Source organism: Bubalus kerabau, chromosome 23 (assembly GCF_029407905.1).
Source record: "Bubalus kerabau isolate K-KA32 ecotype Philippines breed swamp buffalo chromosome 23, PCC_UOA_SB_1v2, whole genome shotgun sequence".
NCBI classification, from domain to species: Eukaryota; Metazoa; Chordata; class Mammalia; order Artiodactyla; family Bovidae; genus Bubalus; species Bubalus kerabau.
Window position 1 is genome coordinate 29,371,286 of NC_073646.1, and position 26,843 is coordinate 29,398,128.

The window sequence follows — 26,843 nt, forward strand, 5'->3', positions numbered from 1 at the left end:
GGGGGATGGGTGGCTTGACTCAGGACACAGATCACCTTAGTGGTAGAGCCAGAGTTTGAACCTGGTGCATCTGACTTCCAGTGCATCTGACTGCCTTGCCAGTACTCAGTCATTCTTCTTTCTGAGTTTTAGGTTAAGTTTGCCACTTCAGATTAAATCTGCCCTTCAGCTCTTCTCCTCATGGAGAGATTAATGATGTTTCTTTCTTTTTTTTACAAAAAGAAAATTTTATACTTAATGCTGAGTTGTCTTGGCAACACAGAGTGAGTTAAGTATCACGTTTTATTTAAAACCTTGATTCACTTAAGATTTTAGATTTCAGTAACTTAAAAAATTATCCATCTCCAATACCGACATGAAATACATTCTTAGAATTGCAGTTAGATAGTCATAAAAGAAGATAAAACCTGCCACTTTTAGATTGTTCTGATTTTAGCCTGTATTATGTTGATTTTGATGGCTTGGGTGTTTACTTGCACTTGCTTATTTCCAAGTAGATTGTGTGTGAGTGTATGTGTAAAATAAAGTCACCTCCTGGAAACTAAAGCACAAGCAAGCAGTGAAAGCTAACTTTATTTTCTCCAGATTTGTTGTTGTTCCTTAAGGCGATAGTTACTGGGATTTAATTATTTTAAGAAACCAGGATAAAGGTGATGATAAAAACATGTCCTTAGTGAATTTTGTGTGTGTGTGCTAGGCCGTCTGCTAAAGCCTTTCCAGGCATTATCTCACTTAATTCTAACAAACATTCTTTGGGGTAAATCCTGCTTATAGTGAAAAAACTACATTTCAGAGGTGACTAAGAAATGACTGAGAAGGTGTATGAATATGCTTCTCCTCACTTTTAATCTTGGTGAGGAATATTATACTCTTTAGAAAGAATGTGTTTTTCAAAAAGTACCTAGAGAAAGTAGCATGGATGCATATACAGTAACATATGTAAATAGATAGCCAATGGGAATTTGCTGTATGATTCAGGGAACTCAAACTGGGGCTCTGTAATAACCTAGAGGTGTGGGAATGGGCTGGAGCTGGGAGGGAGATTCAAGAGGGAAGGGACACATGTATACCTATAGTTAACTCCCTTGGACTGCAAGGAGATCAAACCAGTCAGTCCTAAAGGAAATCAGTTCTGAATATTTATTGGAAGGACTGATGCTGAGGCTGAAGCTCCAATACTTTGGCCACCTGATGCGAAGAACCAATTCATTAGAAAAGACTGTGACGCTGGGAAAGATTGAAGGCAGGAGGAGAGGGGGACAGCAGAGGATGAGATGGTTGGATGGCATCACTGACTCAACAGACATGAGTTTGAGCAAGTTCTGGGAGATGGTGAAGGACAGGGAAGTGCTGCTGCTAAGTCACTTCAGTCGTGTCTGACTCTGTGCGACCCCATAGACGGCAGCCACAGGCTCCCCCGTCCCTGGGATTCTCCAGGCAAGATCACTGGAGTGGGTTGCCATTTCCTTCTCCAATGCATGAAAGTGAAAAGTGAAAGTGAAGTCGCTCAGTCGTGCCCGACTCTTAGCGACCCCATGGACTGCAGCCTACCAGGCTCCTCCGTCCATAGGATTTTCCAGGCAAGAGTAGTGGAGTGGGGTGCCATTGCCTTCTCCGAGGGAAGTGCTACAGTACCTGAGGTCTCAGAGAGTCAGACGAGATTGAGTGATTAATTCATGATGTATGACAGAAATCAAACCAATATTGTAAACCAATCGTCAATCAATTAAAAATAAATAAATATTAAAAAAAAAAAAGACCTGGAGAGAGCACCAAATCCTGACCACTAGACCACCAGGGAGACATTACCGTATATAAAACAGATATCCAGTGGGAATTTGCTGTGTGATGCAGGGAGCTCAAATCCAGAGTTCTGTGACAACCTAGAGGGCTGGGGTGGAGTGGGAGGTGAGAGGAAAGTTCAAGAGGGAGGAGGCATATTTATACCTGTGGCTGATTCATGTTGCTGTATGGCAGAAACCAACACAGTATTGTAATTATCCTCCAATGAAAACTAAATAAATAATAATAAAAAAGAGCCTAGAGATAATGGACAGAAATGTCTGAAGTAAAGAAGATTTATTTTTATTTGCCTTCTTATGCTCTTTCCAAGCCTTTCCAACTCATGTTAGATTGAAGGATGCTAATGAATGCTTTTTATTTATTAAAAATAATTTTTTTTCTTTTTTTCCCCATGAATGCTGTGTTGAGCCAAAAGCAGTACTGCTTGACCTATGCAGTCCACTCGAGTCACATGGGGAGCATTTAATAAATACTAATGTCTCAAGCTCATCCCCAAAGATCAAGATTTAATTGGCTTGGGATACTGCCTGGATGCTGAGATTTTAAAAAAATTCCTTAGGTTATTTCTCAACGTCTAACTACAGTGGAAATCCATGGTGTGTGCCAGTGGTTCCCCAAGCTTGACTGCACATTGGGATCACCTGGGGAGTTTCAAAAACTCCTGATGCCCAGGCCCCTCCCCCAGATGGTGATTTTATTGGCCTGGGTTGTGGCCTGAAGTTTGGAACTTTGAAGATAGTCCCAGGTGATTCCAGTGTATTTCTAAGTTTGGCGACTGCTGGTTTATGCAGTGGTTTTCTTTTTTAAAAAATTGTTTTAAACTGATAGAAATTTAAAAAGAAAAGTTAGTTATTTGGCTGCACCGGGTCTGAGTTGTGGCATATGGGATCTAGTTCCCCGACCAGGGATGGAACCTGGGCCTCCTGCATTAGGAGCCTGGAGTCTTAGCCACTGGACCACCAGGGAAGCCCCTGTGCAGTGGTTTTTTACCTTGGCTGCACATTAGAATCACCTGGGAAACTGTTAAAGCTCCCATGACCCTGGCTTGCACCCACTCCAGTTACATAGAATCTTTGGCGCTGAATCTTGGCAGCTCTAGTTTTCCAAATCTTAATTCAAAATACTTGAGGGACGAAGGGAGGCAATGATTGGGGTAGGAGAGGCTATTCTTGGGCTTCCCTTGTGGCTCAACTGGTAAAGAATCCACTTGCAATGCGGGAGACCTGGGTTGGGAAGATCCCCTGGAGAAAGGAAAGGTTACCCACTCCAGTATTCTGGCCTACAGAATTCCATGGACTATACACAGTCCATGGGGTCATAAAAAGTTGGACATAACTGAGTGGCTTTCACTTCATTTGCCTTATGTAGCTATACTGAGTTCATTTTCTTAGACCAACATAATGGAATGCAGAGCTAAGAAAATTATGGAAAGTAATGTATTCTGTGTTCCAAATAATCAGCTAATAATAAAATTAGTTTTGCCTGCTTTATTGATGTAGTTTAAATAGTGTTAAAGCCAAGGATGAGATTGCTGGTTTAATCACTGTAGGTTTTTCTTTTTTTTTTTTTTTCTGACTTAATGTGGCTCAGCTGGTAAAGAATCTGTCTGCAATGCAGGAGACCTGGGTTTGATCCCTGGTTTGTGAAGATCCCCTAGAGAAGGGAAAGTTTGTGTATGCCCTCTTAGTGCAGTAGGCAGCATGTCAGTCTCATAATCTGAAGGTCCTGAGTTTGAACCTCAGAGAGGGCAGATCATTCTTTTTGGGATTCCCTGGTGGCTCAGACGGTAAAGAGTCTGCCTGCGATGTGGGAGACCTGGGTTCGATCCCTGGGTCGGGAAGATCCCCCAGAGAAGGAAATGGCAACCCTCTCCAGTATTCTGGCCTGAAAAATCCCATGGATGGAGGAGTCTGGCAGGCTACAGTCCTTGGGGTCACAAAGAATCTGACATGACTGAGTGACTTTCACTTTCAATAATTTTAAGGGTCGCCCCCCTCCCAGCCCTTGTTTTGTATTATTTGGCTGGTATCAAAAATGAATTTTCCCTCTAAAATCAAAGAACCATTAAGAAAAATTAAAAATTTTTAAATTATGGAAAATAAAAGTGACATTCTCTATTTGTACCTTATTGAACTTGGTCCTTTCCACTGTCTTCCAGGGGTGCCAGGCGTCAAAGAAGAACGCTTTGAAGAAGGAATGACAGTAAAGCACTGTGCGTTGTCTCTCGTGGGAGAACCCATCATGTACCCAGAAATCAACAAGTTTTTGAAGCTACTTCATGAGTGTAAAATCTCCAGTTTCCTGGTCACAAATGCACAGTTCCCTGCGGAAATCAGGTAAGTGGTCTCGCCTGTCAAGATGATGCTTCTTGAGTCTTGTGTTTGACTAAGAAGTAAAACTAATAGGTATTGATTCAGAAAGGATTTACTCATTTCTAACTATGTATAAATGTTGGCTTTGAGGGGTCAGAGCACCTGCTTCTAAACATCAATTCTATTGGTAAAGATAACATTTGTTTAAAGAATAGAGGCAAAAAAAATTGCTGGGGGAGTTCAACAGAGAAGTCATTTTTTTTTTTTTTTAGATGGGAGAAGTGGAGTAAAAACTTCTCTGAGAAGGCTTATTAAATTTGGGTCTCAAAATATGGCGTGACAACCTAGAGGGGTGGGAGGGAGGTTCTAGAGGGAGGGGACATATGGATACCTATGGCTGATTCATGTTGATGTATGGCAGAAACCAACACAATATCGTAAGGAGAGAGCAATTGGCCAGGTGGCGGTGGTCAGGCTCTCTTGCCCCACTCCACTCACATCCTACTAGCTGGGATCATTTGTGGCACTGTGCATGTGTGTGGTGGTGTGGTCCTATGTAAGCGCCACCTGAAAAGCTCTTAGAGGCAGAGTAGAGTTGCGCTGCAGAGAAGGCAATGGCAAGCCACTCCAGTACTCTTGCCTAGAAAATCCCATGGATGGAGGAGCCTGGTGGGCTACAGTCCTTGGGGTTGCTACGAGTCGGTCACGACTGAGCGACTTCACTTTCACTTTTCACGTTCATGCAATGGAGAAGGAAATGGCAACCCACTCCAGTGTTCTTGCCTGGAGAATCCCAGGGACGGCAGAGCCTGGTGGGCTGCTGTCTATGGGGTTGCACAGAGTCGGACACAACTGAAGCAACTTAGCAGCAGCAGCAGCAGCAGAGTTGTGCTGAGTTGAGCTGCTGCTGCATCAGCCATGAGCCAGTGAAGCATGTCTGCAGTTCCTATGGCCCTTGCATCTTCTTCCAGCTTCCCTGCTCATACCTTGGCTGCACTGGGTTCAGCAAACAGTGAGATACAGCAAGATAGTAATTATCCTCCAATAAAAAAAAATAATTTTAACAGTGTGGCTGGGATTGGTACTTGGGGAGACAGGAAACTGTAGGTTTTTAATAGCCTTTCCCTTCTCCAGGGGATCTTCCCAACCCAGGGATTGAAGCCAGGTCTCCCATATTGCAGGCAGATTCTTTACCAACTGAGCCACCAGGGAAGCCCAAGAATCCTGGAGTGGGTAGCCTATTCCTTCTCCAGCAGATCTTCCCGACCTAGGAATTGAACTAGGGTCTCCTGCATTGTAGGCAGATTCTTTACCAACTGAGCTACCAGGGAAGCCCAATTAAAAAAAAATTTTTTTAAATATGGCTGGGATTGGTACTTGGGAAGGAGATAGGAAACTGTTGGTTTTTAATAAGAACTACCTGAGAAAGATACAGAATTGGGGTCTTTGGGATACCACTATGTAAATATAGTTGATTTGGACCACAGAGGGTGCAGAAGAGCCTGGCAGCTGGAAACCAAGTTGAATAGGTTGGGGCGACGACTTCAAATGCTGTTCTTTAGGAAGATCTTGCTTTCTGCAGGGTAATCTGCCAGCATGTTTGTATAAAGTGGGCAGGCCAAGAAACAGGAAACTGGATAGGAGATGGTAAGGTTTGTTTAAGAGTTGTAAGGATGAAAGGAAGACAGAATGAGGAGTCTTCAAAAAGGTGTCATTGACATTGCACTTGAAAATATGTGGATTATTTTCAGATATCTTTTGATATTGATTTCTAACATAATTCCACAGTGGTAAGAGAACAGACTCTGATTTCAGTACCTATAGACCATGAAATTTTTGCACCTTGTTTTATGTCCTTGGATATAGTCCAGTGTCTCCTAGTTTATAGTCTATGGGAACTTGAGTTTGTATCCTACTGTTGTGTGAAAATTGTATAAATCTTAATTATGTTGAGTTGGTTCATGGTGCTTTTTGGATCTACCATATCCTTCTACTTTTCTGTCTATTCATTCTGTTAGTTTTTGAGAGTTTGATATTGAAACTCCAACTAAAAATCTTAATTTTTCTACCTAAAAAAATAATCGTAATAGATAGCAGAACTATATGTAACTTTGTTCTGTGTTTTCCAAGTCTGCTGTGTATGTGTTGTCATACTTTCATAATTTAAAAAATAAAAAAGAGGAAAAAAAGGTGTCATTGAGGCATGATAGATAAGTTTGGCAAAGTGGATGGCTCTGTGAGCCCTGCATAGAAGAGGACTTAGCTGATGACTGGGAAGGTTCCAGCCGGGTTGATTGCTAGGATAGTGGGGCTCTGTAAAAGTAGAGGAATCTCCCATACTCTGGTATTTTCAAAGAAACTCTTGACTTTGTTAGCTGGTCTTCCCTTGACCCACATACAAGTGTTACATTCAGGCTAGTGGCCTTTTTGGGCTACTTAACTTTTCTTTAAGAGGATCTCAGTTCCCCCTCCAGCTCCAAAGCATAGGATTCCTTGCGGACAGTTCTCCCACAGAAGGGAGTTTTCACAGTGAGTGGTCCGTGAGGATTTATGGAAGATAGGAAAAAACACCTTAGGCAGATGAGAAAGCTTTATGTTTTTATTTGTCAACATGGCGGCTAATAAAACTGACAAGAATGTGACATTTAATTATAGAGCTGTTGAGGATTAAACAACAACAAAAACCCCTTCTCTTGAGAAAAAGTCCTCTTAGTTCCACAAAAGCAAGTGTTTTTATAATTGTATTTTTGATAGGCATGAAACTGAGGTACCCTAGCATGCATCAGTTACCTTCTGCTGTAATCATTTTCCTTGGGACTGAGCCACTCAAACTCGCCACCATTCGTTTGGTTTCCAGGTCAGCGAACACTTCAGGTGGTGGGAAGCTGATGCATCTGGAGAGAGTAGAGACGCCCAGTGCCCCTTCCCCCTCATCTTTTTATCCGGCAGTTTTCTGAGTTGTAATCTTGAAAATAAACTATTAATAGAAAGTAAACTGTTTTCCCTGAGCTCTGAGAGCTGTTCTAGCAGATTATCAAACCCGAGGAGGGGTCATAGGGCACCCAGATCCACAGGCAGTTGATCAGAAGCACAGGTGGCAGCCTGGGACTGTGACTGGTGTCAGAAGTAGGGGTGGCTTGGGACTGAGTCCTGACCCGGGAGGTCTGTGCTGACTCCAGGGATTTACTCTCAGAATGGAATTGAACACAGGACACCTAGCTGGTGTCTGCAGAGAACTTCAGGCCTACTTGGTGTGGAGAGGAACCACACATCTGGTGTCAGAAGTGGTGTGAGTCAAAAACCAGATAAGTGTGTTCTGAAGTGATCTAATGTCATAAAAACAGCACTTCATACTTGGTGCTTGGCAATTTTTGCCAGATTGTCTTTTTTTCCAAAGGTTTCCAAAAGAAATCTCTTTTATGCAGAATCTCAGGATTTTAAATGTTGGCTCAAAAAAAAAAAAAAAAAAGTTTTTAAACGTGGTGCAGGACAAATAAAACCTACTCCTTATCAATTGCCAGTTTGAGATTTCCAGTCTTAACCCTCCGGGCCTTCCAACATAACTCCAATTTTTTTTTTTTTTTTAATTGAATTCCTGAAAAGCACTGAGTCCCAGTAGGTTCAAGGCCACCCTCTTTGTACAGGGTACAAAGTACAGGGTACAAAGTCTGTTTTGCGCTACAGTAGAGGACAAACGATGGCCATAAATTCTCCCTCTCCTTGTATCCGCAATCTTTGTGCTGTAGCTCTGAGTGTCCCCCCCCACTGACTCCAAGCTCGGCCATGTGACTTGCTTTGGCCAAGAGGAAGTGAGCGAAGGTGACAGAAGCAGAGGCTTGAATAATGTCTGTGCATCGAGGCTTGCCCTTTCTTGCTGCTCTCTGAAACCCTGCCACCGTGTGATCAACTTCAGACTTGCTGGGGGATAAGAGGCTGCACACACACAGGCCCCAGCTGTCCCAGTTGAGGCCATCATGAACTAGCCAGTCCAGCAGATGCGCCAACTGAGAATAGCAAAGGCAGCCAAGATGAACGGACCTCCCAGCCCATCCACAGAATTTCAAGCCATGTCTCTTGGGTCTCCTGCATTGGCAGGCAGGTTCTTTACCACTAGCGCCAGCTGGGAAACAGGATCGATTGAAATCATTGTGATCGATCATTGGTGATGAACTCAGTCTCTTGTCTAGCTCGTCTCCCTTTCCTAGAGGTTGTGGGTGGGGCTGAAAGTGCCAACCCTCTAATCACTGGGTTGGTTCTTTTGGCACCAGCCCCCTGTCCTCAAGCTGTCCAGGGGCCCACCAAGAGTCACCTCATTAATATAAATTCTTGTTTGGTGGACAGGGGCTCATTAGGGATAACAGAAAACACGTCTCTCACCTCTGTCACTCGAGAAATACCAAAATTAGGAGCTCTGTACCAGGGATTAGGGACAAAGACCAAGTGTCTACTTCTTACTATCTGACAATATCACACCAAGGAATGGTTATCTATTCGGTGAAGCCTTCAGTTTGCCGTGCTCTCCACCACTTGGCTGTCTACTCAGCCCTGAGGCTGAGTGTCATCTGCTACTTGTCGGAGGAATCACACTGTTGAATCCCTTACAGCAGAGAAATTTCCGTCAGCATTTCTAACAGGCATGAAACAATGGAAGGCAGACAGAACACCGCGTATCAGAAAAATAGAAGCCTATTGCTTGGGGTAAGGCAAGAATATTCTTGAGTGTTTCACACACAGTCTGTGGTTCGGTGTCCAGAGAACCTCTTTTTCGTTTAGAAGTGGCTTGTTTGACTCGCATCGTATCCTTGGCTCCTGCAGACATGTGAGTTTAGGACGCTTAATTCTGGAGCCTGCATGATCTATGCTGACATTCAGCCCTGCTGTCAGAAAGGCCCATCGCACCTGGATAATGCTGTCCCGCTGGACCGCTGCATGTCGTTCCTTCCTGTAAACTGTTCTGTGCTAAGGTGTCAAAGACCTCCTGAGACATTTTGCTCAAAGCAGACCATGTGGCAGAGTAAGGAACGTGTTGAGGGTGATGTTCCACAACACTGAACCCAGTTTTTTTTTTCCTTCTACTATTTATTTATTTGGCTGCATGGGTCTTACTTGCGGTATGTGGGTGCACAGACTCTCTAGTTGCGGTGTGCAAGCCAATTGTGGCACGCAGGCTCCAGAGCACACGGGCTCAGTAGTTGCTTCGTGTGGGCTTTGTTGCCCCACAGCATGTGGGTTCTTAGTTCCCCGACCAGGGATCAAACCCGTGTCCCCTTCATCGCAAGGCAGACTTTTAGCCACTGGACCATGAGGGAAGTCCCCTGAACCTAGTGGGTCCTTTCCTTTGTGGGTGTTTGAACCCTAAAACTGTGTCCCTCTTTATGAGTGTATTAGAGGGTGGAGAGTGGCGTGTACAGCCCTCTGTAGACTGACTTGCTCTTAGCTTCACCTTCACTTCACCTGTACACGGTTTTCTTGTCCATTGTTTTTAAGTTTACATTTAAAATCTTATATTTTTTCTTTTTTGATACATACAGTTAATTCAAAGCTTACTCCCTGCCAGCAGGCTTATTGTAAGAAGACAGAGCTCTGTTCCATTTTTAACTATGACACAATTAACATTTAACTTCCCACACCTCCTCCACCACCGCGGAATTTGTCCCTGTGTGTGTTTACTTTTTAGCATCTTCATCGAAACTATGTGTGAGCTTCATTCTCTTTCTTTCACTTCTTCCACTTGTGCTTCTGTTATTTTGTTTGCTTCGTGTTTTTGCTATTAATAGGATAGTCACTATATGTGTTAGAGAAACTCTGTAAATTGGACATCTCTTCACATATTACTTAGTAAATGTTTGAAGAAATGCATGAATTTTAATAAAATAAAGTTTTCTTGTGTTTATCAGCTCACAGTGGCTATAGATAACAGTGACAATGAAATGAAGATCGGTTATAAATACTACTTGCTCCTTTCCACAGAAGTTTCTTATTTCCTCCTAGCCTGTTTTGCTTGTTTTTTTTTTGTTGTTCATTCACTAAGTCATGTCCGACTCTTTGCAACCCCATGGACTGAGCACGCCAGGCTTCCCTGTCTTTCATGATCTTCCGGGGTTTGCTCAAACTCATGGCCAGTGAGCCAGTGATGCCATCCAACAATCTCATCCTCTGTTTATCCCTTCTCCTCCTGCCCACAATCTTTCCCAGCATCAGTGTCTTTTCCAGTGAGTCGGTTCTTCCCATCAGGTGGTCAAAGTATTGGAGCTTCAGGTTCAGCACCAGTCCTTCCAATGAATATTCAGAGTTGATTTCCTTTAGGAGTGACTGGTTTGATCTCCTTGCAATCCAGGAGACTCTCAAGAGTCTTCTCCAACACCACAGTTCAAAAGCATCAATTTTTCGGTGCTCAGCTTTCTTTATGGTCCAACTCTCACATGCGTACATGACTACTGGAAAAGCCATAGCTTTGACTATATGGACCCTTGTTGGCAAAGTGATGTTTCTGCCTTTTAATATGCTGTCTAGGTTCATCATAGCTTTTCTTCCAAGGAGCATCTTTTAATTTTGTGGCTGCAGTCACCGTCAGCAGTGATTTTGGAGCCCAAGAAAATAAAATCTGCCACCGTTTTGTTTGTATTAAGTTTAAAATATAGTCTTCTTATTTGTCTATGAATCGATGAAATACTTTTCAGAACTATGCTTTTCTGGATGAGCTAAAAAGAGAGAGAGAGGCAGCACAGTGAAATGATGAGGAGCTTGGTTGGGCTCTGTCTAGAAGAGATCTGAATTTGAATCTTGACTTGCTTTCTTATTGTCTTTCTGACATGGGGAAGATAACTTCTCAGTGTCTAGTTACTCATCTGTAAAATGATCACAGTAATAACGACCACCTTGTAGTGACATTGTTAGTGCATAATATAATATGTGAAAAACACTGTTGGAAAGGTAGGCTATGTAGTATCAGTCAGGTGTACTTTAAGGCAAGAACCATTACTTGAGATGAAATGGGGCATTTCCTAATAATAAAATATTAAACCCACTAGGAACATAAAGCAATTTGTTTGTATATATGTCAGAATTTGTAAACACTCAGTAACATAATCTCAAAATTGACAGAACTCTAAGGAGAAATAGCAAGTTTTTAACATGCTTCTCTCAAATGGATAAAACAAGTAAATCAAAATCAGTAAAAGTAGTGAAGATTTGAACAGCTAAATTAACAAGTTTAGTCTATATGGCAGAAATAGAGTATTGAAGCTTGAAACTTTGGAATGTAAATTCTTAAGAGCACAGAACTTGCTCTCAGAACAGTTAAAAATGGCCATGTGCTGGGCATTACAGCAGGTTTCAAGAAAGTGTTGAAATCATTTAGAGCACAGTATCTGAACACAAGGCGATTAAACTGTGAATCAGTACTTAAAGATAACTAGAATATTCCAATATGTGTATAACTTAGTGTACTTCTCACTTGCTAGTGGTCACTTTGGTTATTTTTTTATTAATAGGAGCATCAAAGTTACTACTGAATTCCCTTGATTTCTTGTTCTTCAGTTGCTAAGTCATTTTCAACTCCCTGCAACCCCGTGAACTGCAGCACTCCAGTCTTCCCTGTCCTTCACTATTTCCCAAAGTTTGCTTAAACTTACATCCATTGAGATGGTGATGCTATCCAATCATCTCATCCTCTGTCACCCTCTTCTCCTCCTGCCGTCAACCTTTCCTAGCATCAGGAAAGGTTCCAATGAGTCGGCTCTTCACATTAGGTGGCCAAAGTTATTTGAGCTTCAGCATCAGTCTTTCCAGTGAATATTCAGGGTTGATTTCCTTTAGGATTGACTGATTTGATGTCCTTGATTTCTTACAAACATGAATTTTTCTCCCTTTTTTCCTTTCTGTAGAGATGAGTAGGTTCATTTTAGGTAGGGTCTTGATATGATTACTGAGATTATTCTGGGTAGAATGAGGCCTGTTCTCTAAAGAAAGGAAGGAGGAGAGGATTTTTATGTTCAGTTACTGTGTATTTCTATATACGATCATTCATAACTCAGGTTTAAAATTAGCAGGATGAAAGGTCATCACAATAATCATATCGAGATTCACAGGATGTTTTCACTGGGGATTGGGCTCAGGCTTTATATCCTTTTCATTGTATAGTTTTTAATTATCCTCAACAGCCTTGAGAGATTCTGAGACTCAGGAATTATTATGATAGTTTTGAGGATGTGACTAAAACCATCCTATCTCTGTATAAAATGGAGGCAGACAAATGACTGAGCTTGGAGCCTCTTTGCCTGTTTTTTCAGGGAACAGAGGTCAATAGCAGAGACTCAGAACATTTCTCCAAGGTCCTTTTACTGCTTTTGAGCCACTTAGGAATGAACACAGCTCCTTAAGGCTTTTCCTCTTCTCCATTCTTCCTCTGCTCCTTGGGAAAAAGTCTATAAAATTCCTTAATTATAGCACTTCAGGCATCTAGTATTGACAAAATTCCTTATTGCTAGTGTCAATGTCCAGGCGCCCCCCCCCCCCTTTTTTTTGTGTGTGTGAAATGATGGAGGCTTGTAAAACAACTAAGGCCTTTGGAATTTACTGTTCATAATCTAAAAGCAGGTATGGAGGTGTAGTGAAAAGGTCAGGCCGGTTCCCATTTTGCATCAGGCAGCTTTATGACACAAAGTCCTGTGAGTTATTAGATGATGATAGCCTGCAGTATCCATTAAGACGATCTTTTTTAGTTTTGTAAAACACAAAGTCCAGTTAGAGTAGCTTATTTTATTAAAGAGGCCCCCAGCGAAAGGGGTGGTGAGACAAGTTGCCGCCATTATAGTTACATTCGTTTTGCGTTTCCAGTAATTGATGTCCTTTGCTCAGTAGTGACACATTATTGAACTTTTAAGGATTCCTTTTAGATATCATATCAGCACTGGAGAGGGATTAAAGCAATGAGAGTCTGCCGTGTTTTAATCATTCTTTCCTAGCTTTGATCAAAGCTTCCCCACTTTTAACAACTTTGACTGTAGCCCCTTCTGGTTTTTCCATATGTCACTAAGCCAGATCATTACAAGCATTTGTTTGGCCTACATTCCTTTAAAAGTTCTGTCAGTTGAAGTCAACGATATCCACTGAAAAGTAGCTTTCAGTGTCTACTGATATGACTGGGTAAAAAGAAAAATAGAGTTCTTGTCCGTCAAGGAAAGTTGTAAGGCCAACCCTGATAGATATAAAAAGCACATAAACCCCTTTGATGGTGAATTTTATGGCATGTGAATTATGTGTCAGTTTTTAAAAGGGCGTAGACTTTGAAACCAAAAAAACAACATATAAATAACATTCTTGAGGTAAATATAAATTATGGAATAGTTATAGGAAATTAATAATGGGAGAATTTAGTCAGGATTATTAAGGGGCAATTTCTTTCTTTCTCGAAATTCACTGAAGAGAGTGAATTATGAGACCCATTGGCAGGGAGAACAGAGAGGCTTTGGAAAAAGTACAATCTGAGCTTTAAACATAACTGGCAAGAAACATGGTAGATGATTACTTTGTGAAATGAGCCAGTGAGTTTGAGAGAAGTGGGGAATGAGTGGTACTGACGGATGCAGATTAAGAAGGCAAAGAAAATAAAAATCTGCAACATGTGTTTTTCTTCTGGGTTGTGCTCTTTTGTGAATATGTTGCTGCCCTTCTGCTAACTCGGCTTTGCTGATGGCCCTCGGAGTAGGTCATTGTTTGTCTGTGCAAGGCTTGACTGTCAACCCACTCCTGTTCTCAGAGGCCTAGACGAGGCCTTGGTGTGGCTCTGTGTGCTTCAGAGAAGACTTGTTCTTGTTCCTTAGAAAACCCCATCAGCAAATGGATGATGGGAGGTGGCCCATCAGCACAGACCCCTGGAGAAGCCTTAGTGGCAGAGTTTTTGGAAAGCTTTGGTCTGAGAGCCCCTTGTAATTGAGCTGAAAGTGCCAGACCTAAAGCTTGATCTTGTTTTATTTTCCAATGAAACACCTGTTTGAAGAGAGACCAGTTTTAAGTAATCAAATGTTTTCAGTTCAGTAGGGATGGTGTTCAGTCATTTTAAAGAATAACCAACTGATATTTCATTCTGTTGCAATGTCACGCATGCTCGGTCCTGTCTGACTGTTTATCACCCCATAGACTTAGCTCACCAGGCTCCTCTGCCCATGGGATTTCCCAGGCAAGAAGACTGGAGTGGGTTGCCATTTCCTTCTCCAAGGGGTCTTCCTGACCCAGGGATTGAACTTGCATCTCTTGCATCTTCTGCATTGAAAGTGAGAATGAAAGTTCTCAGTCGTGTCCTCCTCTTTGCAACCCCATGGACCATATAGTCCTTGGAATTCTCCAGAATACTGGAGTGGGTAGACTTTCCCTACTCCAAAGAATCTTCCCAAGCCAGGGATCGAACCCAGGTCTCCCATAATGCAGGCAGATTCTATACCAGCTGAGCCACAAGGGAAGCCCAGGAATACTGGAGTGGGTAGCCTATCCCTTCTCCGGAGGATTTTCCCAACCCAGGAATCGAACCGGGCTGTCCTGCTTTGCAGGCGAATTCTTTACCAACTGAGCTATGACGGAAGCCTGCCAGCTGAGCCACCAGTGAAACAAATCATACCTTCAATTTCTGGGAGAAGTAGAAGCCTCTAGATCCAGTGACATGTTTAAACACTGCATCTATTACAGATTGTAAATTTAGCATTGTGAAGAGCCTGACTTATGTGTAATTTTCTTCTTCTGTTGTTGTGGTTTTTTTTTTTTTTTTTTTAAATTTTGAATTACCAAGGGACCTCACACCAGTTACCCAGCTCTACGTCAGTGTGGACGCTAGCACCAAAGACAGCCTGAAGAAAATCGACCGCCCGCTCTTCAAGGATTTCTGGCAAAGATTCCTTGATAGTTTAAAAGCCTTGGCTGCAAAGGTAAGAGTTATGACATCTTTTAAAAAAAATGGAGAGGTTTTTCTTTTCTTTCTAAAAAAGACTAAAATCTACAACTTTTTTTTTAGACTTCCACTTTTATTATTCAATAAATATTTATTTATCGACTTCCTCTTAAGTTTCTAGCACTGTGCCTTATATATTATATGTCTTTCATGTATTTAGAGAGAGGAATGCATACCCCCAAAGCTAATTAAACACAATTAAGCCACAGTACATAGCAACCCTAGAATATATTTAAATATGGAATTAGTTTTCCTGAATTTCTAGAACAAAATTACCTACCCAGTAGGGAATTCAACCCCAAAGCATCCAAATTTGCTGTCTTTTCCTGCAAACCTTTGCCCCTTCTTAAGTCTCCCTATTCTTTTAGACCTAAAGTCCTGGTTCTTCTCCATTGGCCCACTGTCAGCATTTGATATTTTCTGTTCTACCTTTAAAAAAAAAATAATTAAAAAAAAATTTTGGCTGTGTTGGGTCTTCGTGTGTGCATGGACTCTCTTAATTGCTGTGTGCGGGCTTAGTTGCCCTGGGGCATATGGGATCTTAGTTCCCCTACCTGGGATCAAACCTGTGTCCTCTTCATTGGAATGCGAATTCTTAACCACTGGACCACCAGGGAAGTCCCTCGCTTTGCCTCTTCTTCTCTTATAGCCGTTTTCCCCTTTCTTGTTCTCTTTGCTTCTCCCCTGCAGTTCCTCCTGCTCTACCCAGATCTGATATTGACGACCACTGTAGGAGCTTAAAAAATGAGTTTCTTATTCCTGGTGGGATTCAAGAATCTTCATTTTAAACATCTCGGGGGACTTTTGATGTGTAGCCAAAGCTGGGAGTCGGTATCCCAGAAAACCTGCCCTTCCCTCTTTTGCCCTTCCTGCCCCATGGCTGTCTGGCTGCAGTGGACATTTCCAGGCTCATCGTTCACCATATAGCCCAGGAATGCTACACGTCTCTACTCATCTTGCCATTTCTGCAGGTGTGCCCAGCACTTTTCTTGAGAGCCCAGACTGTCCTTTCTTTCCATTTCTTTGACTGGCAGAAATTCTCTGCAGCCTTCAGGTCTCAGCTTCCTTACTGCCTCTGCCGTGAAGCCTTCTCCAGTTGCAGATAGCTGCCCCGTCTCCTAAGTTTCATATCTGTAAATACACTTCGTTTCCTCTGTTTTATCCTAACTTCCCTCTCCTGAACTGGATTCCTTACTCATATCTGAATTTTATCTAACATGGCACACTTTATGGTATTTGTGTGCTATGCTTAGTCATTCAGTCGTGTCCGATTTTTTGTGACCCCAAAGGACTATAGCCTGCCAAGCTCCTCTGTCAATGGGGATTCCCCAGGCAAGAATGCTGGATTGGGTTGCCATGCCTTCCTCCAGGGGATCTTCCCAACCCAGGGATCAAACCCAGGTCTTCTGCATTGCAGGCGGATTCTTTACCATTTGAGCCACCAGGGTATTTGACAAATGTTTGTTAAAAGAATGAATGAGACTCACCAGAGCTCTGTAGTGGTAAGAGGTACTGTATACATTTTCTTTATTTTTCAGCTGATCACATTCCATACTCTCTCCTATCCCCACTGCCTAATTTTATGCTTGAGAAATTAAATCAGTGCCTTTTTTGGTGATTAACACTGACATTATATAAGACATGAAAAATAGGCATTAGTTTCTGATCCATCTTGTATTATTTATAAAACTAGCAAGTCAAATCTGGCTTGGTTGCTAAATTCTCTTTGGCTGTGGACTTTATCTTCAGGTGTATCCTCTTTGCTTGTTGCTGAGACAGGAGGTACAGCACATGAAAATCAGAATGGGTTTAAATGGAAGTAAACAGCAGGGTTGGCAATATCAAACACATATGATACACACAGCTCTATAAAATAGAAAACTAATAAGGGCCTACTGTATGTAAGGAACTACTCAGTGTTCTGTAATGGCGTACAGGCAAAAAGAATCTGAAAAAGAGTGGAATATTTATAACTACCTGAACTACTTTGCTGTACACCTGAAACTAACACAGCATTGTAAGTCAACTGTACTCCAATAAAAATGAAAAAGTATCAAACACATATGAGATTGTTATCCAGGCCTATCTGAGTCAGAGTGTGGAAGATGACAAGTAGGCATTAGCAGACTGGCTCAGTAGTCTCCTTTTTTCCTTTTGGCCAAAAGTCTCCACAAATGCATTCTTTAATTATTTGTTGACATATCCTGATTTACAGTGTTGTGCTCATTTCTGCAGTGCAGCGAAGTGACTCAGTTATATATCTATATATTTAATATTCTTTTCCATTAGGATTTATCCTGGGAGATTGCGTATAGTTCCCTGTGCTGTACTGTAGGCCCTGTTGTTTATCCACTCTAAATGTCATAGTTTGCATCTACTAACCCCAAACTCCCAATCCATCCCTCTCTCCCTCACTCCTTGGCAACTACATGTCTGTTCTTCCTGAGTCTTGATTCTGTTTTGTAGAAAGGTTCATTTGTGTCCTATTTTAGATTCCACATGTCAGTGATATCATAAGGTATTTGTCTGTTTCTGACTGACTTTACTTAGTAAGACAGTTGTATCTACATTGCTGCAAACAGCATTGTTTCATTCTTTTTAATGACTGAGTGGTATTCCATGGTATATACGTTGCACATCTTTTAGAAGAACGTGAAGATGTCTTTGACCCAGTATGGAAATTTAGCAAAAACACAGAAGGTGACTCCTGCTTCAAAGCAACACAAAATGAATTCTTATCTTGAAGTTCCAAGCCTTTGAATGTCCAGTTCAATTGTAAGTAGTCTGGATTGACTCATTGTTAGCCATGTAGTAACTTAAAGTTCTACAATATTTTCTAACCCATGAGCTTCTTACATATAACATCATATTTGTGTCCATGTAACTCTAGTTGGAAAAGTTTCTTGGGCTGTTTAAACTAGCTGCCTGCAGTTTAGGATAATTGCTTTCTAAGCATTTTGTAGCGATTAGTTTATGTTTCTCATTCTTCCATTGTTTATATTGTCTTTTAGGAAAGATCTGTGGCAGGAAGCTGCTGTCAAAATAACAAGTTTTAACTCAAGCTATGTTATTTCCTTTTGAATATCTGATATGATGGTACATTAGATAATTATTAAGAAAGGTCGACTTTACTGCTGTTTAATACTAGACAATAAGACATTTATGTTGTGGCTATACTTTTTCACTAGGGCCAAATGTATGATTACTATAATCGCATATCATTTGAGTTTTTAAATGAAAATAAAAGTGATACTTCAATTAGAACACCCATAGTATTATCTCCTGTTATTTGTTTGAGCATTTAATATACCTGAGCAAGGAAAAGCATTTGAAGAATTTCTTAAACTTTATAAACAGAAATCTGATTTTTCCCAAGTTTTTCAGCCTACGTGTGAGCTTGTACCACCCAGAGTAGAAGGTAGCATATTTTGTTTTATTACTCTTGGCAAGTATAAATGTTTACATTTCAAGATTTTTTATCCTTTGTCAAAATGTTCCTTTTCAAATATGAGGGGAGAAATATATTGGTATTTGATTATGTAGGGCTAAAAAGCAATTTTGTCAAGATAACACAGCATAAAATGTGTTAGCTTCAGTTTCTGGACACGGCAGCTACTCGTCAAAGTCGTTTTTTTTAAAAAAAGAGAAATTCATTTTGTGCAAGACAACACTGCTTACCTTTGGCAGTAGACTTTTCATCAGCAGTGTGACCACTTGTCTTTCTGCTGGTCCATTATTATGCCAAGCTGAAGATCCAGTAGGAAATGAAAGTAATTAATCTTTCCCCATGTTTGAGTTATAATATTGATATTCTTGAAACCTCATGTTTGAAAGACAGAAATAATTCCCCTCATTACACATTCTTGGATGTTCAAAATGAACATTAGTTCAACAGATATGAGTATGCACTGAGCTGATGTTCTTGGAGTAATGTCTTGCTGTTAAGAAGGGCTTGTGCATGCTTGCTTAGTCACTCAGTTGTGTCCAACTCTTTGCGACCCCGTGGACTGAGCCAGGCTCCTCTATCCATGTGGATTGTCCAGGCAAGAATACTGGAGTGGATTGCCATCCCTCCTCCAGGGGATCTTCCTAACCCAGGGATCAAATCCAGGTCTCCCGCATTGCCGGCGGATTTTTTATGTCTGAGCTACCAGGGAAACTGTACATTAATGAGATGGTTGTGTATCTAATATTTAAATAAACTGAAGTATTCATGTGGCCTACAACTGGCAGATTTAAAAAAACAAACATTTAATATTTGTCCTTATCTGATTATAAAAATATTACATGTTGATTATAGAAAGGTAGGGGAAGTAAAGAGAAAAGAAGAAGTTACCCATAATTCCAGGACTTTGAGACAACTACCACTGACATTGAAGTAGTTCTTCTATTCATCCTTTGGAGGAGGGTGTTTTTTTTGCATATATGATTCAATTTTGTATGTTGCTCTTTGTTAACACTGGGTCATGAGCATTTTTCCACGCTAATAAAAATTCTCTTTGACCTTCAGGTTAAAGCCAGTATAGTTTTTCATCAGTAACAGTGTGAAATAGTAGAAAATATGTATATTGGTCTCTGCCCCTAGTTCCTGGCACAGAGCTCCTAAAGCCCTTGTAGTTTTCTAAGTGATAAGAGCACTAGAAGCATCTTTTGTTCTCATAAGGCAGCTTTGGGTGGGCTCCTGGATGGATCCTGCTTGAGGGCTGGTCAGCAGGGTGACTAAACCATAATTAGAAGCTTGAAATTATCAGCACGCCCCAGCACACACACACACACACACACGCATGGAGAAGGGCTAGAAGTGAAGTTAATGATTGATCGTGCCTACAAGAAGAAGCCTCTATAAAAATCCCACTTGGGGGTTTGGGAAGCTTCCAGGTTGGTGAACACAACCACATATCGGGAGGGTGATGCACCCCCATCTCCATGGGGACAGAAGTGCCTGTGCTCAGGACCCTCCCAAGACCATGCGTTATGCATCAGTTCATCTGTACCATTTAATGAACTGGTGAATGTAGGTCAGTGTTTCCCTGAGTTCTCCGAGCTGCTCTAGCAGATTAGTCAAACCAGAGGAGGGGGCCCTGGGAACCCTTGATTTACAGCCCATCAGCCAGGAGCACAGGTGACGGCCTAGACTTGGGACTGGCCTCTGAAGTAGGTGTAATGTCAAAAGTGAGTTAATTGGTGGGACACCTAGCTCATGTTGCAGAGAATAATTTGGTGGGGGAAAATCCCTCACACATGTGACCAGAAGTGTCAAAAGTGATGTGTTGTGTGTGAATGGTAAAGTAAAATGGTAAAAAACCCAGGGGAGGGAAGCCTGGGTTTTCCCCTCCTTCCTTAGCTTCCTGCTTGTTGGCCCGTATAAGGGTCTCACCAGAGTGCGTTCCAGCCTGCTCCTTCATATCGTGGGGGCCTGAGTGTAGATCAGGTTCCTGTCCTGAGCACACCTGGGAGGGAGCCTTGTGTCTCTGTTGTTCTCCAGTTGCAACAGGAACATTTTGTTACTTTCTAACATTTCTAAAGTCAGATGCAGCTAGAGATGGCATGTCGTATTCAGTTGGTAGCATTGTTACTTTCATAGAGGAGAGACATAAAATAATGGTACATAAAATAATTGTGTGTCTTACAATGTAGAATATCTTGTGTGTGTGAGTCGCTCAGTTGTGTCCGACTGTTTATGGCCCCTGGACTGTAACCTGCCAGGCTCCTCTCTGTCCATGGGATTCTCCAGGCAAGAATAGTGGAGTGGTTTGCCATTTCCTTCTCCAGGGGATCTTCCCAACCCATGGATCAAAGCCGGGTCTCCTGCATTGCAGGCAGATTCTTTACCATCTGACCCACCAGTTAAATAGCATTCTTCTTCCCTCCTTCCTTTTTAGAATAAACTAATCTCTTCTCTATCTTTCGGACTAATTGCCCTGCTTGTTGACCTCTTTGGTTTATTTCTGCCTCTCATCATTGATGCCAAAGTCTTCTCTTGAGCTTTAGTCCATCTGGCTGTAGTCTGGATATCTGTTCTTATTATTATCTTTTCTTAGACTTTATTTTGCCCTTTACGTTTATCTAACCTGCGTGTATCCTCTCTGTATTGTTGATCCCATCCAGCCTGGATTTAGTGTCGTTTCACCCTCCTCTGCCTGGCTAAGAGGGTATTCTGGTTTTAGCCACTCTAGAGATCAGACCAAGACTGCTGACCTTGATCTCTCCAGTTGTTGTTTTTGTTGTTGTCTACTGGCTAAGTTATGTCCGGCTCTTTTGTGACTCCATGGACTGTAGCTGCCAGGCTCCTCTGTCCATGGGATTTCCCAGGCAAAAATACTGGAGTGGGTTGCCATTTCTTCCTCCAGGGGATCTTCCCAACCCAGGCATTGAAATCGAGGCTCCTACCATGTCTCCTGCATTGCAGGCAGATTCTTTACCACTGAAAGTGCAAGTGAAGGTCGCTCAGTCATGTCCGACTCTTTGTGACCCCATGGACTATACAGTCCATGGAATTCTCCAGGCCAGAATACTAGAGTGGGTTGCCTTTGCCTTCTCCAGGAGATCTTCCTAACCCAGGGATTGAATCCAGGTCTCCCACATTGCAGGTGGATTCTTTACCAGCTGAGCCACAAGGAAATCCCTTTACCACTGAGCCCATGGGGTAATCTGCAAACTGGTGACTCTCCCCAGTCCTGGGAATTCCCTAGTGAGTAGAGAATAGATTTTCTCCAAACCTGACTTCTGCATAAGCTTACTACGAAAAGATGAGCATGTTGCATCTTAGGTTCATGTTGAGGCGTCAGGTGATGTCTTGTAGCCAAGTAGATAGTTGCTTCCATGACTCAGAGACTCAGAGGAATGTTGGAGTGTGAATATGTAGATTTAGAAGTCATCTCTGTAGCAGTAGATTGCAGGTGAAGGCAAGAAAGTGGGTGGAATTATCTAAGAAATGTCTAGAGAAGGCCAAAGAAGGAGCCTTAGGCAAGACAAATTTTGAAGCTTTCAAGATGAGGATCGTATGTAGAAAGTGAGTCTGGTGTGGTACATAGTGAGTTTGGTAACAGTGTTTTTACAATCCCATGCAAGTATGGTGTATTACATACAATTCAAAGAAACTGAGTTTTCATGAAGTTACTGAGGGATGGTTAAGGTGTAGTGAAAAAGAAACTTGGTTTACCAGTTGACCTCTTAATAACTGTCAAAATGGACTGTAGTGTTTTGCATAGAAGCCATTGTGTAGTGGGTTGAGTGGAAGGATGGAAGTCAGAAAAGTGAACAATAGATATTAATGTGATGAATAGTAACTTTTTGAACCCAGAGTGATAATATTGTTTAATGAAGAAATTAAAGGCATTTCCTTTTATCAGGTTAAAATTAGTTAAGCATATCTACTGAAAACAAATTAGAAAATAAATATCCCCATAACGAAGAAAATAAGATGACGTGTATGCCACCAGAATTCAAAGACAAAAACACTATTACTATGATGATTACTATTAGTTTTTCTTTCAAGAGTTTTAATTCATGTGTATAAGTATGTGTATGTCTTATAAAATGAGATTGTTACATATTTTTGCAACTGTACTTTTTAACATATGATTATGTATGATTTAACATATCTTGAAAACTCTGTCATCTTCTGTCACCATGGATTTTTTTTCTTCTTTTTTTAAATTTTTTTTTCCTTTTTTTTTTAATTTAATTTTATTTTTTTAACTTTACAATATTGTATTGGTTTTGCCATATATCAACATGAATCTGCCACAGGTATACATGTGTTCCCCACCATAGATTTATTTTGCCTGTTCTTGAACTTTTGTTTCTGATTTGACTATTTTTTGAACTTCATACAAATAGAGCCATTTATTATGTTTTATTCTGTGTCTTTTTCTCTCTCCTCAGTATCATGTTTGAGATATTTCTACGATATTATAGCTAACAGTTCATTCATTTTTACTGCCCTACAGAATATGACTATACAACAGATTTTTTAGTGTTTCTACCTTTGGTGGACATTTGTTTTATGGTTTTGACTATTATGAATAATTTTGGGGGACATTCTTATATATGTCTAAATATACATGCATTTCTGTTGGGTAAATATGTAGGCCGGATTTGTTAGATTACAGGATAAGTGTATGTCCCACTTTAGCGGGTGTTGCCAGTTTTCCAAATTAACTATGCCAATTTGTACTTCCCCCAGCAGTGTATGAGAGGGTCAGTTGTTCTGCACTCTCTGACCTCCTCCCCACTTTTTAAAATGTAGCCATCTTTGTTGTTGAGTGATATTTCACTGTAGATTTAGTTTGCATTTCCTCAGTGCATACCTTTCATGGTTTTACAGATGTTAACTGGCTGTTTGGCCATCCTTTTTATTTGAATTATATGTTCAGTTCTTTTGTTCCTTATTTATTTGGATTATTGTTCATTTTTTATTGACCTGTAAATGTTCTAAAATATATTCCGGATACAAGAGCTTTGTCAGTTACATGTGCTCAAGGTATCTTCTAGTCTGTCTCTGCCTTTTTCCTCTTAATGATATCTTTTGATAAGCAGAAGTTCTTCATTTTAACAAGGCCCAATTTATCAATTTGTTGAAGTTTCAAGGTTAGTGGTTTTCATGTCCTGTTTATGAAATCTTTGTCTACCCCAAGGTCATGAAGATATTTGCTAATTTTTTTAGTAAGAGCTTTATTAGTTTTTCTTTCACATTTGGAACTATGAATCATCTCTAATTTTTTTAGGATAATTTGTGGAGGGTTTATTTACTAAGGGCTTAATTATGCAAGTGTATGGGAGGAATAGGGGGACCAAGGAGAGAGTGCCAAGAATCCTGGGGCCAGCAGCACCAGAGCATTACCATCCCAGGAGTCAAAGGGACAAGGGGGAGGAGAGGTTACTGCAGCCTGGGAGGAGGGGAGAGTACTATAGAGCAGGTCATCTGGAGAAGGTAGTGATGTTCTGTGATGTTTTGTCCCGGAGTACAGCCACAGCCACAGCCTTGCAAGGAGAGAAGAGGCCCTTTCTCCTCCCTTCTCAACTGATGCTCCCATTGGCCAGAGCCCAAAGGAAGGACTAGGTAGGCTGGGAGGGAACTGGTCCCTCTTGAAGGGGATTACCTGATCTAGGGAGGCCTCTCTAGACCAAAGTACAGCCCAGAGGAAGGAGTAAGTAGTTTTGTAGTAGAGCGCAGCCCTGTGCAGCCCTTAGCATACAACTGTTGCTGTGTGCCATCAGCCTGCACGCCATTACTAGGCAGGTGTTACCACGGAACCATTAGTGGTCCTGCTCAGCCATTGGTCGGCGCCACAATGGGCCCACCCCCAAGCAACCAACTATCAAGGAGCCACTGTTAGTGGGCTATTCAGCCAGTGGTCAGAGGAGTGGTGGTTCTCAGGCAGAGAGTGAGATAAGAGGCGAATCCCAGCCTTCTCCCTGGGGTCCTCCAGCTCACCCAGCCTTGGGTCAGTGGATGAGCTGGGGGCCCAGGAAACAGGCTGGCAGCTGTGTCCTGCAGGGCTCCAGAGCCCTCTCCAAGGCCACCCAACTGGCCAGACCCAGGCCTTGAGGTGGTGGTGACTCTCTCCCCCATCCCCGTCTCTGTGACCTCATGGCAGTGGCCGTCTTCATAGGATGCAGTGTGTGTGACTTGGCCCCCCTGTTCGGGCGACCTGAGGAACCTGGGGGCCAGTTGGGTCCTGGGTGCCTGGATCCCTCAGTGTTGACAGCTGGACCTCAGAGGGTGAAGGTTGTGCCTTGGGACCTGACACTTTCTTGTCAGAACAGAGAATAACATTCCTTTGGTGGAATATACAGGAACATCGTTAGCTGACCATGACCAAGCCTGACCTCAAGAACAAAGGATCTGATACCTAGACTTCCAACAACTAACCATGCCCCTCCCCACCTTTGCTAGAAATGGGCTTTGCTGAGAGCTTTGGGGGAGTTTGGGCTTTTTAAGGCATAAGCCCACCTCTCCTTGCAGGGCCCTCTGTAAACCTTTTTCCTTTTTCTCCTCCAAACTCTGACATTTTGGTATTGTTTGGCCCCACTGCGTGATGGGCACGTGGACTTGCCTTTTGATAACAGTTGGGGTCACTGCTTGGACACTGCAGGTATGAACTCAGTCTCCCAAGGCCTACGTGCTGGTTGTTGCAGGCGCCTCCCCACTGAAGAGCGATCATGACTGAAGAGTCTCCTCCTGTCCCCATGGTGCAAGGTCAGGCAGGGTAGGGGCTCCCACAAAACCACCCATGATGCTGGGGGCAGGGAGGGTGCTGGATTCTCTTTTCCTATTGGAGCAACCAGAGACTCAGGAAGTGGTGCTGCCCTGGCCTGAGGAGGGGCGGTGTGGTCAATGCGCTGCTGTTTCTCCTACCTTCCATCGCAGTCTACCTTCCATCGCGTCTACCTTCTATCGCGTCTACCTTCCATCGCAGTCTACCTTCCATTGCAGTCTACCTTCCATCGGAGTCTGTCGTGGTCGCCGTGGTGCTGGATGTGGTTCAGCCTCACCTTCCCCATTCCAGAATTCTCTCCATGGTGTCTTGTTTTTGAAAAGTTGTTAGTCTTCTTCTGAGAGGGACAGAAGTCAGTAACAGTCTGTGTCACCCTCTTGGTGATGTCACTCTCAAATATATTTTTATATATGGTATGAGATAGCAGGTTGGGGTTAATTTAAAACTTTGAAATTGGTTCTCTATGTCCTTCTTCTAGCTTTTTCCTTCAAGATCTAGTCCTCTTGCTCTTTGTGAATTCTGCCCTTAGTGACGTGCTTAAAAAGTCCTCCCCAACCTGTCCTGGGTTGTAAAAATATTATGTGTATTTTCCTGCTCTTTCATGGCCTGCGTTTAAAAATCTTGACTGTTTAATCCAGTTGGGATACAATTTCATATTTACTTTTATTTAGTCACCTGGTATCATTTATTGAATTATTTATTTCTCATGCACTGATTTGATAAGCTTATTGTATCTTGAAACTTATATCGGTGCCAGTTGATTCCAAGGAGACGCTGTATGTGTGGATTTTGACCTTTCTTTCCCCATTAACAGCGTGTCACAGACATTCTCCCACAGCAGTGCATATAACACTTCAGCACCATTCTTATTGTCTGGGTGATATCTCATTCTGTGCATCTCATAATTTAATTTGCAGGTCTTGTCTTTGGCTTCTTTCCCTGTCTCCTCCCTCCTCCCCATCCCCAGTCTGTATCCAGCACTTATATGCCAGCCATGCCTTGTGCTATCTTGTAAAAGGCCATCATAGTGCTTACATGGTAGGTTGTGACTGCTTAGTAAATTGTCTTTCTTCTTGCAAACTGAAAGGTCCCTCAGACAAGGCACGGTGTATGTCATGTCATTTTTGCTCATTGTCGTTTTCCCAGCTCTTATCGCAGTGTGGCACACAATTGCCACATGATAAATGTTTGGTAAATGAGCAAATTAGATTTATCTCTCTTCCTCTTGGTGTATATTTCATTGTTAACCAACCGTCTGTCTTGTGTAGCAGTTAAGAGCTTGGGATTCTTAAATAAGACTGCTCTTGCTGGAATCCTGTTTCTGCCACTTCCTGGCTAATATTGGTCAAGGGACTCAGTTTTCTCATCTGTGAAATGGGATTAATAGCAGTGCCGACCTCCTAGGTCTAGAAACAACCGTGGGAAAACATCATGGGGTGCTTGGGTTTATATTTTAAAATATACCCTCTCTCACCAATGTTGTATGTGTGATTAAATATTTTGGAGATATAAAAGAGTAAATAAGATGGTAAATCCCAAGATACCTACCATCTAGCTTAAGAA

At 42.0% G+C, this 26,843-nt stretch overlaps 1 protein-coding gene and 1 non-coding gene across 12 annotated transcripts in view; both read left to right on the plus strand.

The window, feature by feature from the left end:
* Positions 1-26,843, plus strand: part of LOC129638074 (S-adenosyl-L-methionine-dependent tRNA 4-demethylwyosine synthase TYW1) — a 146,303-nt gene that overhangs the window by 61,239 nt on the left and 58,221 nt on the right. For 9 of the 11 annotated variants that reach the window (XM_055562579.1, XM_055562580.1, XM_055562581.1 and 6 more), the window contains 2 exons: positions 3,962-4,139; positions 14,899-15,034. In XM_055562579.1, the coding sequence (XP_055418554.1) occupies positions 3,962-4,139; positions 14,899-15,034 (314 nt within the window). Of the gene's footprint in view, positions 1-3,961; positions 4,140-6,972; positions 7,111-14,898; positions 15,035-18,068; positions 18,247-26,843 lie in introns of those variants that run through there. The other 2 variants (XM_055562582.1, XM_055562585.1) reach the window with 2 other exon arrangements.
* TRNAM-CAU (transfer RNA methionine (anticodon CAU)) lies at positions 3,481-3,553 on the plus strand. Its single transcript has one exon. It is a non-coding gene; the product is annotated as a tRNA-Met (tRNA).